Source organism: Mirounga leonina, unplaced genomic scaffold (assembly GCF_011800145.1).
Source record: "Mirounga leonina isolate KUSES-001 unplaced genomic scaffold, KU_Mleo_1.0 Mir_82, whole genome shotgun sequence".
NCBI classification, from domain to species: Eukaryota; Metazoa; Chordata; class Mammalia; order Carnivora; family Phocidae; genus Mirounga; species Mirounga leonina.
Window position 1 is genome coordinate 27,028,739 of NW_023270825.1, and position 20,763 is coordinate 27,049,501.

General features: G+C 56.1%; 1 protein-coding gene across 1 annotated transcript; it reads right to left on the reverse strand.

The window, feature by feature from the left end:
* Positions 1–2,558: 2,558 nt before the first annotated feature.
* Positions 2,559–18,602, reverse strand: VSX2 (visual system homeobox 2). The gene is made up of 5 exons (XM_034992703.1): positions 18,233–18,602; positions 16,882–16,966; positions 12,930–13,053; positions 3,694–3,874; positions 2,559–2,884 (listed from the first exon to the last, which is right to left on the reverse strand). Exons 1-5 carry the CDS (start codon positions 18,600–18,602, stop codon positions 2,559–2,561), a joined length of 1,086 nt encoding a protein of 361 aa, XP_034848594.1.
* Between the last annotated feature and the right edge of the window lie 2,161 nt (positions 18,603–20,763).

Consider the following 20,763-nt stretch of genomic DNA (forward strand, 5'->3'; position numbering starts at 1 on the left):
AAGTGTCAGTGAGTCTCCTGGAGTGGTGCCCATGGCAGGGGGTGGGGGAAGGGCATTCCTAAGCCAACAGACCACAGTGAGACCTGAGGGGACCTGACATGCTCAGGGAAGCCCTAGGGGAGTGTGTGTGGGCAGGACTGGAAGCCAGGCTCTTGGATCTGTCCCTTCACTGCATAAAAGTTGGAGATTTCCCACATGTGCCCTGCAGGCTCTGGGTCCAGAAGGATTATACCGGCTCCCAATGCAGGGTGCAGGGACTGCTGACCACTGTCACTCCCCTTTGATGACGGCCTGCCGGAAAAATCTCTTCTGAGAAGGAGTTCCCCCATCTGAGGCAATTTGAAACTATCTTATGAGATTTCTTGAGCCCAAAGCTCAAATATAACCTATCTGGTCTGCTCCTTCCCTCTCTTCTTGTAATTCCGTCCAGCACATCATGGAGCCGATGGGTTGCCTCTGTCTGCAGGCAATTTCTTGCAGTCCTGCCCCGCGCCTTCTCTTGTTTACTTGCCTTCTCTTTAGCAGGCTTTAGCATAGGTTTGTTTGACTTTCAGCTCCAGATGCCACTGCCTGTCCCCTTTGTTGTTGTTGTCTTTGAGTTGTAGGCAAGATTTTAGAGTGCACACATGTACACAAAAGGAGGGAGTCAATACTCTTGGGGGCGGAGGGGGGATGAGGTGTGAAGGAAATAGGGTTGTTAATAAGTAAGTTAAGTACCAGAGGGAAAGGTTAACTAATTCGTTGTGTGGGGAGCAGGAGGGCATCGTAGGTAATAACTTAGGGGCTCAATGGCTGGGATAATTCTGTTGTGTCTACAGTGGAGGAGGGTCTCCTATCACAGGACAAATGTCATTGGAAGGTGGTGTCAGCTCAGCGGAGAAAGGCAGGCCTTTACAGCTGGAGTGAGGAATCTGGTAATTTTGACTTAAAAATGTCTTCACGGATTTACTTTTTATGTTACCCACACACAAGACATCCTCAGCCATGGAGCCTTCTTGGATCCCTCCCCTGATGTTTTTACAACAATTTTATTCTTACTTGTATCTTTACAGAAAATGGCACAGAAATCACAGGTTTAGAATACCTAGAAGTTATTACAGTTCCATATTTCAAACACCTCAATATCAAGTTTCTTTCTTCCCACTCTATGTACAGTATTTACACACCAGGGGCTACCGTCTCTACCACTTCGAACCAACAGGGGACAAAGACAAGGCGATGAGGGGGTTCCGTGAACGGAATGAGAAAGAAATCAACTTTTGATACGGAATTAAAATCCAAACTCACTGTCTCAGGCCTTTCTCTTGCGAGGTATTCCCTGCAAACGTGGGTGGGATGGTGGAGGGAAATGTCAAGGGCGTGAGGGAGCCATAGGCCTGGCCTGGGGGTGGATGGTTCCTCCCACCAGCAAGACAGGAAGAAGCCCCCAGTCCCCTATTCCTACACGGTCACTGTGTCCCTCCTATTCTCGTGGACAGAACGCCACAGCATACACCTGGCAGGGGCGTGTGCCTGTTGCTCATTTTGAGTCTAACCCTGGCTCCTGCCTTGCTCTGCTTCGAGCCCTTTCTTGTACCCTTCTTGTGACCTGTAATAGCCCCAGGCCCGTTCCAGGCTTGGCCTCCCAGGGATGGCCCGGATCAAGTCGAGCCAAGATCTGTGGCTTCCTATGTGTCCATTCCATAGTTGGATTGGGTTGCTCCAAGGCAGGATACATGAGCACTGATAAACTGCAAGAAGCTCTAGAAGGGTGTCTTGCACAGCAAGTCAGGGTCACAGGTAGCCTATCGGGGCGGTCAGGATGCTTCAGAATGCAGGCCCAAGGGCTCTGGGTGAGAGTCTGGCCTCCCCACCAGAGCCCTGAGCACAGCATTTGTGACAGGGGCCCGCTGGCTGCAGGGACACAGGCCCTGGACCAGGTACTGTCCGTGGCCACGTGCGGTGCTGACGGTCATGCTGCGGGGGACGGTGGGGCAGGCTGGGGGTGGGGAGGGCGGGCAGGCTCCTGAGGGTGACTGCAGAGGGCGTGATATGGAGGGGGGCTGAGGGGCTCAGGATGACACCTTCCAAGTTTCACCTGGAATCTGGGCCCCGTCGATGGCGTGGGGCAGAGGCCGGGCCTGGGCCTGTAGGACAGTATGGCCACACTCTGGAGGCCCAGGCCCAGGCCCTCGCGAAGGAGCTGGGGCGGGGGTTCTTTCAAGCAAGAGAACAGAGAGTGAGGGGTGGATGTGGACAGTGAGAGTCACCAAGGAATTGAGTGAAAGTGGCTTGAGGGGGTGGTTTGGGGCAGCAAGAAGGCTTCTGAGGCAGGGCTGTTGGGATGAGGAGGAGGATGCTGGAGAGGTCAAGACTAGATAGGGGGTGTCTCAGCATGGCCCAAAGCCTCGGCCAGAACTGAGTTGTGCCTGAAGTCGGCCCGGGGGTCATGGGGGGCCTGTGGGGCAGGGGGAGGGTGGCCGAGGCCAGGCCTGAGCCCTGCCTCAGAGAACACCTCCCAACACCACAGGCCCCGAGGAGAGCAGAGTCCTGGGGCCTGGTATCCGCGAGCCCTTGATCTAAGCCATGTCCTCAAGCTGTGGTGGACTCAGCTTCCCCGCTGGCCTGTCTTCGTCCATGGCCTCCTCGTCCTCTGGCTCCTCGGCATTCCCGGCCAGGCTGTCGGGCCCAGACACAGTCCCCAGCACTTTGGTGCTGTGCTCCTGAGCTCTGGCTCGGAGCGCCGCAATGCTGTTCTCTCTCAGTTCCTCCTGGGACATGGCCGCTGGAGGGTCGGGGCCCCGCTCCTCCTGCTCCATCTTGTCGAGTCTGGGCGGGGCCTGGCGCTCCACCTCGGGCTTCCTCCCCGACTCCGCTGCTGCCTCCAGCGACTTTTTGTGCATCCCTAAAAAGAATTGTTGGTATTCGGGTTTAGAAAAGCGCCTGGGAAAGCCATCTTGAACTGAAAACGGCAAAGATAGAGAGAGGCCAGAATTAAGGACGAGCAGAAAGCCTTACTTCACACACCGCAGTCACGCGCGTCCCAGGGGCCGGGGCAGCGGGAGGGTGGCCAGGGGATGGGGCTGCAGGCCAGCAGAGGGCTTCTTCGAGTCAGGTCCCTGGGCACCTGGCCGCCGGGCAGCCTGTTCTATCCCTTCCCAAGCGTACTTGCTCCCCCATCCCTCCCTCCTGGGATTCAGATCTTGGAACCCCAAGATGAGCTGGTGCTGCAACCGACCAAGGCCCTGAGGGCAGGTGGGGGGAAGATGGCACGTGGAGAGATTTCAGGGGGAAGCAGTCCTTTGGGCAAAGCCAGAATGGTGGCCAGAGGGTCTTAGGGGTTCCCTCAACCCCCAAGAGGAGCTGTTTCATTCACCACAAGCCTACCTCTGGCCAAGGGAAGAAGAGGGTATGGACCCTGGGGCTACAGCCACACCCTTCTCACAGGACAAAAGAACCCACAGTCAGGGCCCGGGCAGGGATGAGAGTCCGAGCCACTCAGTAGGGGGGCACAGGGGATAGACAGCAAGCCCTGGGCCCAGCCTACCCTCTGAGGCTCCTAAGGGAGACTAGGAGGCCTGGTCTGGAGTGCCTCTGTCCTGCTAGGCTGTTGTGGCCAGGTGTCCCTGCCCCAGGGCTCTGTCTCCTCCTCCTCCAGGGAGCCCGCTCTCCTCACCACAGGGGCAGGGCCCCAAGGAGGGTGCGGGCTCTTACCCAGCAGCCACGGGGCACAGGAGTCCATGATGCCGTCCTTGGCAGACTTGAGGATGGACTCTGGCAGGGGGATAGAGTGCCGCACCATGGCCCCGTAGAGCCCGTACTCCGCCATGACGCTGCTCCGGCCCCAGCACTTCTCCCGTTTCCTCCACTTGGCCCTGCGGTTCTGGAACCAGACCTGCAAGTGAGGATGAACAGGGCAGGGGTATGTTCTGAGAGGCACTGAGGCCAGGCCCTTACCCCAGTGGGCCCCCTGTGAAGTTCCCCACCCTTTTGATTGCTGGCTGCTGCATCCCCTTGTGACTGCTCGTTTCTCCAGCAGGGTGCCCTCACTTAAGCTCCCCCACCCCATGGTACCCCCCGGGGTTCCTCCAGGCTCCGAGTGCCCAGAAGGAGGTCACCCAGTCCTGTAAGAACATGATGGGTGAAATGGATCCTTTTCTTTTTCTTTTTTAAATCACAGCAGTTCTAGGGTGATGGGATAGAGGCCTCCGGATAGGGTCTTGCAGGTGGGCAGTTCCCAGCATGGTCCTCGGTTTGCAGCTGAGAAGCCCCACCCTGGTAGCTCTCTTGCAGGTGGTCACACCTCCAGCCTATAAACAGAATCTCATTTCTGACTTGCAGAGGAACACATTCCTTCCAGGGGCTGGACTAGCCATGCATCTTGTTCGGGGCTCCCTCTCCACCAGAACTCCAGAGGCCAAGCAGTCCCAGAAGCCAGGTGAGTGTGGACTCACGCAGCAAAGGGCATGGCATTCAGGTATCAGGAAGCCCCAAGGGACACTCCGGGGAGGCCTGAGTCAGCCTCCTTTCTCAGCCCCGTCCTGGTGAAGCCCTGTTTTGCCAAAGTGCCCTCCATTCACCAGCTCCCCACAGTTTTGGACCCATCCCTGAGTGCTATTCAGAGGAGCTGGGCATCCATCCTCAGTCAGGCAAGGAAGACAAAATTCTCTTGGTGTGCCAAGAAAGGGAGATGGAGACCTAGGAGGGTGCAGTGGGGGACACCCTGGAGAATGTTTCTCTGGCCCCAAAGCTGACTGGTGCAGGGCATGGGGTACCCTGGGGGTGTCAGCAGCGCTCCAGCCCCGTGCTTGGAGCAGTCCCTGCCATGCTTGGGGGAAGGGAGAGTTCTCGGTCTCCCAAAGCAGCTTTCCTGAGACTTCCGGCAGCTGGCAGGAGCCAGCGCTAGGGACAGCTGCACTGTCCCTCAGGCAGGTGAAAGGCCGGCGAGAAACCGGTGGGCTCTGGAAGGATCCGAGGCCCGACCAGCGGCCCCCTCCCGTCCCCTCGCAGCCCCTCCGGGCCCTGACCCCCGGGGATGGCGACACGCCCAAGGCGCCTCGGGAAGCGCGGGAGGACGGAGGCGGGTTCGGGGAAAATCTATTAGTTTCCTCTGCGATTTCCATTCCCTCGCCTCGGCCGGGTTCCCCGCCCCCTTCCCTCCGGGCCCCTCCCCCGTCCCCAGAGGCGGAGGTTTCAGCTTTTGATGAAAAATTGCTCCAGCTCTATTCAGGAGGCGGCAAAAGAAGAGTCACCCCCAGGGGCAGCCCTGGGCTGATTGAAAAATAAGTTAATTTCTGTTTGAATCGATGGGCCTCAGGCACTGAAATATCACGGGAAATTAAAGCGGCTGCTCTCTCGGGAGCCGCGGCATTGACCCGCACTAATTAATGCTGCGGAGGCAGCGCGAGCCGCGCCGCGAGCCGCTCCCCCTCCCCGGGGGACCCCAAACACATCTCATTTAACTAATTAGACGGGGAAAATTGGGTGTTAATTTGTTTAGGATTTTTTCCCCTCTTCCCCCCGGCAGCTCCCTCCCCGGCCCCCACCCCGCGCGGGGGCGCGGGAAATGAATGCGGGGCTCGCCGGCAGATGGCTGCCCGGGTCACTCTGCAATCTTCTCCGACTTGATTGCTTGATTAGGTCGTTAGCACATTAAAAAAAAAATTGCTTGCCGTCTGGCGCTGGCGTGATGAGTGGGACGCGCGGCAGCGCCTGGGTAATTTATCTTTTTATACGGCAAAGAATTTGATTTCAATCTGCAGATATATGGGGCGCCTTTGACACCTGTTTAACATCGCGCCGCTGACAGTTTAACCCTTTGCTGCCTCCGCCGCCGGGAGGCCCGGGCAGGGGTTCGGATCCGCGCGCCCCCGCCGTTCCCGCCGCTGCCGCTATGTGGCGCAGTGAGAGCCCCGGCGGCCCCAGGCAGCCCTGAGTCTGCGGCTGAGCGCGGCCGGACGCCTCCAGCAGGGGGCGCCCCGGCAGCCCTGCCTCCCTCCCGACGACCCTCAAAGAGCCCCGCGCTGTGTGGGGCTGCGGAAAGACCGCGCGGTCTACGCACACCTTTAAATGGACAGAAATGTGTGTAACCCTGTCGTGAAATTTCTCCGTTTGTAAATAACCAGGAACGCACAAAAATGGGAGAGACGCGGCCCAAGACGCCCCGGGCCTCGCCACGCCCAGTAGAAAAGGATCGCTCAGTCCACCCTGGGTGGCGCCGCCTGCAGAGATCTGCACCTTTGCCACCACCGGCTTTGGCACCTGCCGTTCCTGCTCGGGCCCTCCTGGAGAGCTGCGGAGCCCTTGTGCAGGGCCTTTCCCCTGGTCCGGACCCGGACCGCCACGGGTGACCCCTGCCGAAGAAAGGGTTTCCGCAATTTGAAAGCCACTAGATGGCTACGCTTCGCGGGCTACAGAGCGGAGAAGATGAGCAATGCGAGCCCGGGCTAACTCGCCTGTCGTCCCGGCCTGCCTCCACGCTGTGCTTAGATCCCTCCCCAGCGCCACCTGTCTGTCCCTCAGGCTCTCCGCCCGACTGTCGGACAGACCCAGTGCCTGCGGTTCGTCTGATACCTCTGTCCTGTCCCATCTTCCTTCCCAGTAGCACTTGGTGGCCCTCTATAAATACCCACTTGGCACAAGCTACCTTCTCCCATAGAGGACAAATCTGAAAGGACTGAGCCACATAAAATGTGACTTCTGGTTTCAGCCACCTCTCAGAGAATACAGAAGAATGAAGCCCTTGGTGATGGAATTCCAGGCACCAAGTGTGACCACAGAGGGCTGGGAAGGCTTTCTTTATGAATCTAAGAAATCTGCTTCCTAGTCAGGAGATGACCTTCCTGCCTGAAGGCAGTGCATTATGAAACAGCAAGACCACAGCCCCTTAACTGGAACCCATGGGACCAGACTCCACAATGTCTGGGATTTTAGAAAGAAGAGGTGGTGCATTACCGCATTACGTGACACTTGGCTGCAGCGGCCCACCGAAGCCAAACTCACTTGTTTTGATTTCTGCAGCAAAACATATGCATATGCACGCTAAAAGGGATAAATAAAGAGCATAAATTCAGGTCTGGTTTTTGCCATTAGTGAGTTCTGCTGACTCACTTAGGAAAGAACTGTGTTTTTGGCACGGTTTGGATTTATGGATCCTGGACACTGGACTGGGGAGTATACAAAGGCAGAGATGCCCCACCCACCCCAGTGTGGATGCCTGGGAGGATGCACTGTCCTGGCTTCCTCTGGATTCCATGAGCATTGGTGCTTGGGTGGCGGGGGGAGCATGGTTCTCACATGGAAACCGCATCTTTACAGGAGCACTAAAGAAGGGGGTGCAGGGCGCCTGGGTGGCTCAGTTGGTTAAGCGACTGCCTTCGGCTCAGGTCATGATCCTGGAGTCCCGGGATCGAGTCCCGCATCGGGCTCCCTGCTCGGCGGGGAGTCTGCTTCTCCCTCTGACCCTCCCCCCTCTCATGTGCTCTCTCTCTCTCTCTCAAATAAATGAATAAAATCTTTAAAAAAAAAAAAAGAAGGGGGTGCAGACTTGGGATTCAGATGCTCTCTGGGGCCTATAAACAGAACTATTTTCCTGGGTCTCCTAATTTGGGCAAATGAATAACTGGTCTGCAGATCAGACTTTGCCCACAGACGTTCCCGGGAGAGCTGGTGCAGCTGCTCGTTCAAACCAGGAGTTGTGCGGACCCGCGGTTATGGGCTCCTGGAACGCCTGGCTCTCTGCGAAGACCAGATGCTGAGGGGACCTGGACAGCCAAAACCATTTCTTTTTAGGACAGTTGGCAGGGGAGCTGTGGCTGGATGCCTTGGAGGGAAGTGGACAAGGGATTAGCATTGAGCCTAACCACTCCTCATGTCTGCCTTTCTCTTCCCTTCCTGGAAGCAACCAGTATGTGTGCAGGACTTGATGGTCCCAAGAAGCGCTGAAGTCAGACGGTCCTGAGCTGGAATTCCCAGCTGCGACAGAAATTGCTGTGTGATCTTGGGCAAGTGACTTGCCCTCTCTCAGTCTCAGTCCCTTCAAACATAAGATAGTGCCTATTTTCCAGGGTGGTTTTGAGGATTAATGCAATAAGTGAAAGTTCCTAAAACCCATGCTTATCACATAGAAGGTGTTCAAAAAATGCTACTTATTTTCTTTCAGTGGAGGCAAAGAAAACCAGTGGGAGCCTGCACAGAGGGCAGGTTAATCAACAGCTTTACCTGCCCCTCTGGCCTCCTCCGCAGGCCCTTTAGCAAGGCTGGACTGCAAATAATAATAACTCCAGGAGAGGCGCAGAGGGACAGAACTAAACTTCAAGCTATACGATTTTCATACAGCTAGCCTGTTTCCCCTTTAGGCATCCAGCGGGCCAAACGGAGAGCCCTGCGACTATCGGCACATTTCTCATGTATTCCAGGCCCTTGAGGCCCAAATGTGAGAGAACACACATGCAGCGCCCAACGCTCCCTGCAAGTTGACTGTGATCAGGGGCTAGAAGGCCTCGGCTGGAGATCCTTGCCCTGCCTCCCACCGTCTTGGTGATCTTGGGCCCGTTTCTTAACCTTTCGAGCTTCTGGTTCCTCATCTGTCCTGTCATACCACCTCCTTGAAGGTTTGTTATAAAAATTAACTATAATAGTGCTTGGGAAATGCCTGGCACATAATAAGAACATCCAGCCTGCTGCTGGATGAATTCTGTGGATAAACATGCGACAAATGAGGCTTTGCTTTCCAGCAAATTCTCAACGACATTTTTTATATAAAGCCAGGTCCTCCCATCTCCTACCTTTGAGAGTCCTTCTAAGCATTTAGGCCCTTTTCCCTACTTGGCCTCTTGGCTCTGGCAAGCCCCAAATATTCCTTTAGTCCCTCGCTCCTTCCTTTTCCTGGCTGCCCACTTTCTAGAGGAGACCGCCCCTCTCACGCGACAGTCAGGCCTGGAACTCCTCAGTAGAAACTGCGTCAAGGCCGCAGTGAGGACCAGAGCCCTGCATTACACTTCAGGGTTCTGAGTGCCTGAGAAGGGGCCCCAAAGTGACACCAAGGGTCACCGGGTTTGGCACTCCAGGTACGATCTTCCAGCTTGGGGAAGAGTCTGGGTTCCTGCTTCTCCCCTCAGAGGTGGCGCCCTAGCAGCAATCCGGAAGCCCAGTGGGATGCCTCTGCTGGTCCACACAGCTGGTCTGGCAGGAGCCCCCCCCTGCCCCAGCTGTCAGCGAGGGTCCCAAGAGATTGTGCCTCCAAGGACAGACTGGACCTGGGGAGGGGTTCTTGCCAAACAGGTGCTTTCCTACTACAGAGCGCACTTGGAGCAGAGCAGGCAACCCTACCAGCAACTTCTCTCACGGTGTGGATAGAGCAGCTATGGTTGGGCCCATGGCCTCTCTTGTTATCACCCAGCTCCTGTCCGGCAAGCTCCCATCCCGGCATCCCCAAAAGACACCATACCCAGGGCTCCTTCCCTCAAAGGTCTCCCAGGAGACCCTCTGTGGTCTTCCCAGGATCGCCCCCCCTCAAGGAGACATCTTGTACAATGGATGCTCTTTGCACATTCCGGTTGCTTGCCTCCCCAGGCCCTGCCTTCCGATCTTGCCTCCTGCCATCGGCCTGGCTCTGTCAGCCATGTGGCAGGTCCCATCACATTCACCCAGCTTCCTTCCTCTCCTCGGGCTGGAAGCTGATTAATTTGAGCTCATCGTGGCAGTGATTTAAGGACTTAACCGTCCACATGCGCTCAGCATTCCTGACACCATATTTCAGCATCTCCCCCTTCCTGCCCCGGCTTCAGGCTCAGAGAAGCTGGGCCCTGCTGCAGCCTCTGACGTCCAGTAGGGGGCGGCTTTGCCCACATTGCCCAGCAGCCCGGGCAGCATCCTTCCCTGCACACCTGACAAGTCACCTTGTCCCTCCTCCTACCCTGTCCCCTCCCAAACTCCACCTCCTTCCACTCATATTAATGCACATAAAATGCAGAAACTCCTTTCCAGAGCCTCTGACCCAGCCTTTTTACACTGGCTGCCCACAATCACTGGAGAGCTTTAAAAACATACAGATGCCAAAGGCTCAGCACCAAAGCAATTAAATCAGAATGGCTGGGCATGGGAGCCCTGCATGGGTGTTTTCAGAAGCTGCCCTGTGATGCTAATAAGTGCCCCAGGCTGAGACAGACTGCATATCTTCTAACTTCTGGAATAGAATCCCTTCAAACTTCGTTCCCTATCCCTGGACAGGGATCCATTTAAAAGAGGCAGACTTGAACAGCGCTAGTCAGAATAGCCAAACCACAAACTTAGATACAAGAATTTGCCCACTCAAAAAATAATTTTTTATGAGTGAGTTTTTGAGGTTTTTTCTTTAGAACAATGCCCGGTACTCAATAAGTATTGCTTATTTTTATAAAGAAGGTCGATACCAGTCCCCACCTGACCTCCAACCATCTCTGCTCCCCCCAGCTTCAAGTCAAAACACAGGCTTCAAACTCAAGAGGCAGGTGGTGAACGTGTGGGCTTTCGACGCAGACCTGGGTTAGAGCCCTGTGTCGCCCACCTCCTAGCTGTGTGGCCTTGGGCCAGTTGCTGTGTTTCCGCTTCCTCAGTTATCTCCAGGACTAAATGAGATCAGTGCTGAAGTGGAGTGGGCACGGCGCACCTGCCAGGCATCACTCAGAACAGACGACACGTGGCTCATGGCATCTGCCCCAGAGGCGGGGCTCACCATCACCCCCATTCTACAGATGAGGAATCAGGGTCTCTGCAGGCTGAAGTCACTCGTCCAGTCACTCAGCTGGGCACGGTGGAGCCAGGCTGTGTCTGGCTCTGAAACAGCGTCCCTAACCACTATGCCTACTTGCCTCTCCCGTGCACGCCGTGTTTTCAGAACAGCAGGCACGTGCAAACTGCTCTGTAAATGATAGCTGTGATCGTCGCTGATGCATGCTGAGACTGCCCGGGCCACCTGGGGCAAGGCTATGTGACAGCTCACATACACCTTCTGGAGGCAGCTGGTAGCCAAAGAACCCTGTGGTGCTCAAAGACTCTGAGAGATTCTCGGCTCCGTTCTCCCAGATCTACAGTCCTCGAAGTCCCAGGGCAATCAACTTACTCCACACCCTAGCTCCTCCTTGCTGGTTCCTGTGGCTTCAGACACCACCGACAGATGTCCCCCACCCCCAGGCAACTTGATGAAGCCTGGCATCTGCCTGCTGGGGCGTCTGCAGCAATGCAGTAATGGCTGAGCCAGAGCCTTCCCCAGAATCCTTCACGCCCTCCCACCCACCGCCACCGCGGCCGGACAGATTTTAGGACAGTCCACCGCAAGAGGCAGCTCTTCCTTCTTACTGGTCCCAGTAGTGCCAGTGTGAGGCCTACCAGCAGGAGAGTTTTTCAGCCCACCACCCCACCCTGGCCACTTGTAATAGTCAACTTTGTGCAAACAAAGGCCAGGTAGGGGTTACCACATTGACTGGATTGGGCCTTGGCTCACACACACACACACACACACAATTCAGAATCCACACCCCAGGCTTACCCCACTGGAACCAACTGGGTGGAGGGATGATGGATCCAGGCCACCATGGATAATGCACCAAACAGATAATCTGCTTATGAATAATTGAGCTTATTGTGTCAATGTCTAAAGCCACTGGCTGAAATTCCTAATAGATTTCCAAGGGAGAGGAAGACCCTTCTGGAAAAGTAGCTCATGTCTCATTTCTAATTCTCTGGTTGTCCAGTGAGAGGACACAAAGCAACCCACAACTTATCTGGTTCCTTCTCCCCCCAACACACGTCCCACCTCCAAGGGCTCTTGACTGGGAGGGGTTTCAGGAAGTCGGGACCCCTTCTCCCCCTTACTTTTCCCAGCCTTAGCAGTGAACTGCTCTGGACCATTCCACTGGTGGAAGCAGCTTTCACTTAAGGATGTGATCCAGTAAAGGCAAACCCAAATCTTCTGGAAATGTTCTTCCTACCCAACTCGATTCTTCTGCCTCATGGAGGCCTTACCTAGAAAATCATCAAACTTCATCTTCTCCCAGAGAAACCATTAAGCAGACCCACTCCTGCCTAATGAGGGGGTTCTGGCCTTGGAAAGGTCTTGTTGCTGATGAAAGGAAGCCCTGAGCCCAGCACAGCTGAGACCATCCCAGTCCAGACCAGGGGTCGGTTATGCCACAGAAGTCTCTAGGAGAGGGGCGGCGCCTGACTGACTCAGTCAGAGGAACATGCAACTCTTGACCTGGGGGTTGTAAGTTCAAGCCCCATGTTGAGTGTACAGATTACTTAAAAATAAAATCTTAAAACAAACAAAAAGCAACTCTTTATAGGAGAGAAGGAGGACTTACTGAGCCACACTTGCAGGCAAGCGTCCCCAGCCACACCCCAGGCCAGACCCGAGCAGGAGCTCAGGGCAGGGCCAGCTGCCTGACTGTGTGAGGAAGGAGTTTCAGGTGGATGGAGGTGGTGGGGAGTAGACAGAAAGGGAGGGGTGACCTTTTCTTCATGGGGTAGGGGAGTGGAAGGAAGAGAAACAGAATAGGGTCAGTGCTAGAAGTCATTCTCCCCTTCTACCACCTCTGGCTTTGGAGCAGACATTTAGCTATCCCTAGGAGATACCTGCCACGACAGAGACCCCCCTGAGAACCCATGACTTGCCCAGAACTCCTCGTCCCACCACAGGCCCCTTCACGGTCTGCCTGACCTACTCCTCAGGAAGCCTATAGTCTGGAACAGCAGGCCAGCCACACCATCTAAGTCCTTGTCCCCCACGCCCCACCCCAGTGTCCACCTCACGTGGTAGGTGTTCAGCAAGTACCTGTCAGCTTAACCGAACTGTTCTTCATAAGGACCCATAGCAGGGGAATGGGAGATGGGGTCACGGGTATCCAGGAGCCTGGGGCGGTCAATGCCTCAGAGGGTGCAGAAAGAGAGACAGGGACTCGGGGCTCTGTTACCTGTATCCTGTCCTCTGGCAGCTCCGTTTTCATGGCCAGCATCTCCCGGGCATAGACATCTGGGTAGTGGGCCTCATTGAATGCCTTCTCCAGCTCCTCTAGCTGGTAGGAAGTAAAGATTGTCCTAGGGGAGCAAAACCAGACACTCAGGACCCAGAAACTGAAAGAGACTATTCCAGAGAGGACAGTATGACCTTCCTCTATGTGTCCTAGACAGACCCCAAACCCAGGGCTGGCTCAGCACAATCAGACACGAACTCTCTCACACATACACACACACCACACACACTCACTCACGCTCACATGTGTTCACGCACACTAGTAGCTTAACCCTCTAGACTCGTCTTCATTCAAGGCTGAGGATCCACACTACCCTTCTTAGGAGGACATTATTTTAGCCCTCAGGGACATTTCATACTGGGAATCTTTCTGGAAGTGATTTGGGGGAAAGGGTGTTGAGACAAAAATTTTAGAAAACTGCAGAAAGCCCTTCATCTTCCTCCCGAGCACAGAGTGAGCGACTCACCAGATAAATAAATGCCTCAGGCCCACTGGGACCTGCTTCCCAGTTTCCTCTCACAGATAGAAGTTGATCTTTTAAATGACACCCACGTTCAAAGACCCAGCAGAAGGTCAAATGCAACTGCAACCCCAGTGTTTGAACGGCTAAGAATCGAATCTCCCACCTCCCCATGCATCCCAACACTTTGCCCTCTTCACCTGCCCTTCCCCTGCCACCACCCAGAACAACTAGCTCCTTAGAGCTGCCCTCAGATCTCCCCCTCCACCTCCTGTGCTCAGAAGACAAGGAGCACCTTCCAACCACCTCACACCTAGGCTCAGCCACTCATCAAGGGGGCGCCCCATTCAGGGGGGTTCCATTCAGGTCACTGTGAGAGAGCCTGCCTACACAGCCCCCACTCCCCACAGAGCAGTCTACATTGACCTATTTGGGTCCAAACCTCTTTTAAGAATCAGGCAAAAGCTACATCCTTTTGCCCTAGGACAATGTGCAAATGAATATGCTCCAACACAAATTTTTACCTCCAATATCAGGGGCTTCACAGACCCACTTTTCCCCATAAGCCATACACACCCACTGATAGGCACCAATTCTTCTCTTTTCAGGCTTAATTTCACCAACTTCCAAGATGACCTTTATCCTGTTCAATATCTGGGCAATAGAGTCCCGATTCCACAAACCCAGCTTGTAAAAATGGTACATTCTTTGCTTGAGCCTCTGGGATCTGACCCTGGGGACCAGCACACGGGGTTAGAATCCTTCACTGATGCCCTCACTCTCACCCTCACCCAACACAAGGAAAAAGTATAGGTGTAAGCCCCATTGGGTCCTTATGGTGGTGTCGGCTTTAATATCTTGGGGGAAGACACGGGGGATGTGTGAGAAAAAAAGATTCTGCGCTTTATAGAAAATGACGGGTTTGATTCTAAATTGTTTCTCCTATTCTCTTGGGAGGGGGGAATGGAACGTTTATGTACACAGAAAGTGAATTCTTCAGACTTTTGAAGATCTGCTCGTTTCTATTTTGCTCTTGCCACTTACGGAAGGGCCCCTGAACAGACTGTCAAAATAAACAATCGAAGTATGTAAGTCTTCTCACAACTAGGGAAATCAAGGCACACAGGTGTTGTGGCTTGGCCAAAGCCAAAGAAGGGAGAGGATGAGAGGTCGTTCAAGTGCCAGTCTCCCCTTGGGAGGGCTCTCACTGAAAACAAAACAAAACAAAACAAAACCTCGAACCCCCTAAACTTTCCCTCATGCCTGCCTCAGAGCTCATCTGTGGGTTGATGCTGGTGTGCTCCTCCAGGGAGGCTCCTGCATCCCCAAAATGTGATCCAAACCCTGCTCCTGGCTTCATGCAGAACTCCAGACTCTTCGGGTGCCCATTGCATCCTGTCTGCAGAGAAGCTGAGCTTTCCCAGTGCAGGGACGAGCAGAAGCCCAGAATCCAAGAGACTCCCAAGGCCGCGGCTCCATCCCTACTCCCCTCTCTGACCCTTACTAAGCCCAGCGTGTTTCTGGGAGAAAAAGAGATGCCCATCTCTCATTACCAGACTCCAGGGGCTCTTACCTGAAATCCCCAAATGAGATAAGCTCAGGAAAACACACACACACACACACACATATATTTTACTAATTAAAAGCTGCACCGGCCATCAGTAGCCATTCTGATCTCTCTAATAATCTGCTCTCTTCATACACCAGAAATCGCCTGAAACCTAGGGCAGGTGGTGAGTTGTGCTGTCTCACTGGGATCCCCAAACATCTCCTCAGTGGGGAGAGGTCCGGAGCCTTAAGCAGAGACTTTGGGCTATGGGTCAGCCAGCTCCAACTGCCACACGAAGAGATGTCCTGGAGCAGAAACACGGTTCAGCACCCAGGGGATGCTTTCTCCTGGACTCCCCTTGCTGTGTGAATCCCTCTCCCCATTTCCGCACCAGCACAGCAGCCCCAGCTCTGACCTGTCCTCCCTCCATGGTCCTCGTCCCTGCCCCTGCTCGAGGGGTAGGGGTGGGGGGGAAGCTGATGGGATTACCCACCCTGGGACCAGCATGAGAAGGGTGCATAAAAGATGCTCTAACGAATATTTGTTGGATGAATGAATGTAAAAAAAATGACCCAGGATCAATGTTTCCGTTGAAAATAAAACAAAGCTAAACACAACAAAAATGCTGCTTGAAGGGAATGAATAAACGAGGTCACCGAGAAACCAAGTCAGAGTTCACCCTTGTTCCAGCCCGAACCTACTGGCCCCTTAGAGGACAGGAAGAGCCATTTTATAAGGTGGGTGCCAATAGTGGAGTGGCCAAGGGCTAGCTAAGGAAGAGGGGAATGCAGAAAGGTGCCCGGAGAAAGGGTGCAAAGAGGCTGGGAACAAACTGGGGAGAAGAGGATGGGGTGGGTGGCAGCCGGGAGAGCTCCCCAGGGGAGAAATGACCCGCGACCCAGCAGGAACCTTGCGGACACCCCACCTGGACTGGGGCGCAGGGAGAGATTTGGGGAAACAGATGGGGGGAGGGTGAGCACAGGGGAGGACTCTGGAAGCAGCACTCGCAGAAAGTCGGGCAGATTTTTGGTTCTGGCTTCTTTATTGCCTTAAAACCCCCTCATAAATTTCCACAAGGAACTAGTAGCTGTGGTGTGGAGGCGAAAGGGAATTAGCGTCTGGGGTGGGGGGGGGGTGTTACTTTTCAGGATATACCTTTCAGCACCTATTGGATTTTAAAGTTGTACAAGTAATGCCTATTTGAAGACTTATTTTTTAAAAATTCTCTCTGTAGCTGGTACCCCAGTGCAGCCCACTCGACTCCAGCTGGGACTGGTGGGGTCATCCAGTCCACACACTTACCCTCCCCATTTTACAGACAAGGAAACTGAGGCTCACGGAAGGGAAGAGGCCCCTCAGGATCACAAAAGAGCAGAAGCCTAACGAAAAATTCCCATCCGTGCAGAGATACCACGCTCAGGATGTGTGGCACGGTGGGAGCAGAAGGCTAGGGGTGTGGCAGAGCGGACAGGGACGGCGGGGGCCGAATGGGGTCCCGGGGCAGCGGGCAGAGGGGCCGGCTTGGGCGGGAGGTGGGAGCCGCTCTGCCCCGCGGCTCTCCGCAGGCGCTGATGCCTGGATCGAATCTGGGGCCGCCTGCCGGTCCCTGGCTCCGGTTCGGCCCTGGTTTGGCCTTTCCTTTCTCCCGCACAAGGAAAAAGCCCCCCCGGCGGCCACAGACCATCCTCACCCGGTGTAGCTGGACGCCAGGGTCCCGGGCGGATGTCCCCAAACAACGTTCGGTCTCCCCGGCCCTGGCGCAGCCTTAGACTTCCAACTTAGGAGTCGGCGGGAATAAGGTTGGAGCGACCGGACCCCCACGCGGGATCCGGCAGGGAGTGGGTGAGCAAAAGAGGTAACAGAAAGCGCCGCAGGGGCCTTACCTGTGTCGCCGCTTCTTCCGTTTCTTGGTCTGGTTTAAAGCCGATTTGGACATTTTTCGGTCGCTGGAGGAAACATCTTCAGAATCTGAAAAGCGGGCGGAGGCACATGCGGCAGAATGGGGGGCGCGCTTGGCAGCGCCCGGGGACGTCAGGCGCCCGAAGCCCGCGAGGGCCCCACCCCGGGCCGCCTCCGGGAGCGGCGGGGGCCTGCTCTGCCTGCCGGGGGAGCCCTCCGAGAGGTCGACCCTATCCCTCAGCCCCGGCTGGCTCTACCCACGCCGGCGCCCGAATCCGGAGATTTTGAACAGATTTCGTTGCAAGAGAGGCAAAGGCCCCAAGGCGCTTGGGGCAGGGACGGCGGTGGAGCGAGGCAGCCTCAGGGGGTCGCAGGGCCGGCAGGCGGGGATCCCGGCGCTGCGCCCTGCCCCGCGCCTGCAGCCCCGGCGCCCCGGGCCCGAAAGTTGGCCCCGGGGAGCGGAGCCCGGGCGCAGGGAGCCGGGCGCGGGGAAGCGCTGGGGTCTCCCCGGGCACAGCCCCCTTTTCAGGGCCTGCAGAATGCGCCCCCGCTCGAGACTGGAGAGGCTGCGACGCGCCACTTTTCGTTGCCCCTCCAAATAAAAATAAATAAATAAATAAATAAATACAAAGATAACGAAAAATCGGGGGAACTGCCGAGCGCGAGCCCGAGCCGGAGGCCGAGCGGGTGGGGACGCACGGCCGGGAAGGCAGTCCAGGGAGGGCGCGGTGGGGTCACCCCGGGGCCCCCGAGCCCGCCGGGCGGGGCATCCGATAGATTGTGGCGTTTAGGTGGAATCGGATGGTGGCCGCTCCTGCCGCCGCAGAGGCCAGGGTGTCCAAGCTCGTGGGGTGAAAAATAAACCGCAGCTGACCAACGTGGGCGTTGTGGAAGGGCGAAAAAGAGGAAGGAACAACAACTTTGGATTCCAGGGCTGGGGCCGAAGGCTGGGGCACCCGCTTCCTGGGCCGGCAGCGCACGGAACAGAATCGGCTCCGGGAGGCCGGGGCCGCAGTGGAGCAGCGGAGCTGGGGTGGGGGGTGCCCCGCCCGCCCCACGGGCCCCGACACCCCAAGCCGGGTTCCCGGCGGGGCCCCCACCCGGCGCCGCGGCAGAGCGGGGCCCGACGCGGGGACCAGAGAACGGCGCGGAGGCCGGAAACGCCGGGGCCGAAAGCAGGCGGGCGCGCCGGCCCCAGGCCCGAGCCGCGACCCCTCGGCCTGGCGCGAACTTCTGCGCGGGGAGGAGGCCTTGCGGTGCAAGCGAAAGCCGACGGCGTGGGGTTCCCGGCTCTCGCCCCCAGTCGGGCAGCCCGGCAGCCTCGCCCTCACCTACCCGAGCTGGCCGTCTGGCTGGTGTCCAGCGGCCCCGACGCTCTGCCCAGCGGCTGCAAGTGGACGCTCTGCGGGTCGGACAGCACTTCCAGGAAGGTGGGCTGCGCGTAGAAGCCGGGGAGCCCCCCGGGCCCCAGCAGCCCCATGCCGCCCACTCCTGCGGGACTGAGCACGGAGCGCGCCGCCAGCAAGTGCCCGGGGGCCAGGCCGTCGAGGGCAGCCCGCGGATGGGAGCTGGGGGGCTCCTTGTTCAAACCCAGGATCTCCTGGATGCCGAACCCCGTGCACCTGGCCGGGGCGCCCCCCGAGGTACTCTTGGCCACTGTCTCGGATTTGGGCTTGCTCAGCGCTTCCCCCGCTTTCCCCGTCATCTCCCGGCTCTTTGGAGGGGCTGAGGCCGCAGGTCTTTTGCTCCCCCCACCCCCCCGCCGGGCTCCCCGCTTCGCGAAGTTGGTCCCAGGTGCCCCCTCCGGTGTCTAATGCTCTGGAGCCCCAAGGAGATTCCCCTTTTATCCAACCAGGCGGCAGCCCAAGTGGGGTCAGAGCTGAGCAGCCAATCACCGGGGCCAGGAGCATTAGGAATTCCAAAAAGCTGGCAGCTCCCGCCGCAGGCAGCACCGAGGGGCCAGGGCGCTGGGGGCCGGGCACCGGGTGGACTCAGCAGGACGCCCATGGGCAGGGACCCCAGGGGCTGAAATGAGACAACAAGGTTCAGGGCTGTTCCAGGAGGCTGGGTGGCTTGGGATTCTGGGCAGAGCCTGGCTGGGACATGTCCTGGGATGGGGTGGGAGGATGGGCTGAGGGCAGATGTTAGAGACTGGGAGTCCTCCTCCCTCCCTTAAGTCCAGTGCAGATTGGCAGGGTCAAAGAAGCCCAAATATGGGATCCTTGTGTAAAAGGCAGAACAAGGAAGGGGGCAGGTGCCCTGGACAGGGTGTGTGGTGGCAAGGGGAGAAGAGAGGGCTCGGAGGGTGAAGAGGGAGATGTATAGGTGGGAAGAGCTCCACACGTGCCTTGCAGCACAGGATAAAGTGCCTAGCTCAGAAGAACTCCTCAGTAAACATTGGCCCAATGAATAAATGAAAGATAAAGGGGTCAGGAGTAGGGGTCCCTGGCGGGAGAGAACAGTGGTGATTTCTTCTGGAGAAAAACCGTGGGCATCTGAAGATCTTCCTAGAATAAGCATGAGTGTGCTCAACTTCCGTGGAAGGACTTCATGCATTCTTCCATCCATTCGTTGAGCACCTTACCAGCTCTGAGCTGGGAACTAGGGGCCCTGCTGTAAACCAGATAGAGGAGGCAAGGGGTTTGCTATACCTCCGAGTTCACTGAGCAGACAGAGCGAAGAGGATGGGATTGTTGATGTAGAGGACCAGGCTGGAGAGAGGGCGTTAGAAGCAGTTAAAAGGTGAACTTCTGTCCCCAGCTGAGCAGGATCCCTTGACTAAATCCTGTGTTGGAAGTTGCAGAATTGCAGCCAAGTGGGCCAGTTGAAAAGTGATGAGAGGCAGGACCCTGCCTGGAGAAAAAGCTGAATTCCCAAAGTGGGCAATGAAGCCACTGCTTTCCTGCTTGAAGGCTCTGCGGGGAGCAGGATCCCATAGGGCCCAAATGTCAAGTGAAGGTGATTCTCCGTGCGCGCCCACGCGCGCACACACACCTGCCATGCCATGGACCTCAGAGTCCCAGCATTCCACCAGCTCGGCTAAGTCTCCTGTGACATTCTTGGGGCTAGGGACTGTCTTGTTTACCTTGACATTCTCCTCTCTACTGTGCCTAATACATACTAGATCTTAAATCAATTTTCTTGCTTTCTTTCTTGCATGCTTGCTTGCTTTCTTGGGAGGAGTAGCTTTTATTTCCTTGTTTCACAAATAAAGTTGGTTGAATTGATTGCTTTAAATATTTCTTGAATCAAAGTCACCCTATGAGGCAAGATAAAGACAGGGTCAATTGGTTTAGGCCAAGACTGGAAAACCAGGCTGGGGGAGAGATTCCATTGAGGATCTCTTGGCTAGTCAGCTGCAAACCCCCAAATAAATTGAAACCTCCTCACCCAGCCGGCCGCCAAGGTGTCTCGTAGACTTTGTGGTTGCCATGAGGCCATATTGAGAGGCGCAAGGAGACCCCGTAGGGGATGGAAGCGGAGGCCTTGCTATCAGGGCTGTTATGAGGAAGGTCTCCACTCACTCTGGCCGGGTCCACACAAGAGCTGGACCTGGGCTGGGGGATTTCTCAGTGCAGGAGGCGTCTGGGAGGGGTGTACTGTTCGCTCAGAGTGCTGCCTCCTTGTCCCATAATAATGCCATTCCTACTGTGCACTTACGTTGCTCAGCCCCTTATGTGACATGACCTCTGTCCTCACAAGAACCCTGTTGGTATCTTGGTTCCACATCTGAAAGTTGATATAGCTATTGTTTTTTCTTTTTTCTTTCTTTTTTTTGAGTATAGCTGATGTACACGGCATAGCCATTCTTACTTGCAAGGTGCAGACTCAAGGATGTGCAATCTTGAGGCATCCTTCACCTTGTA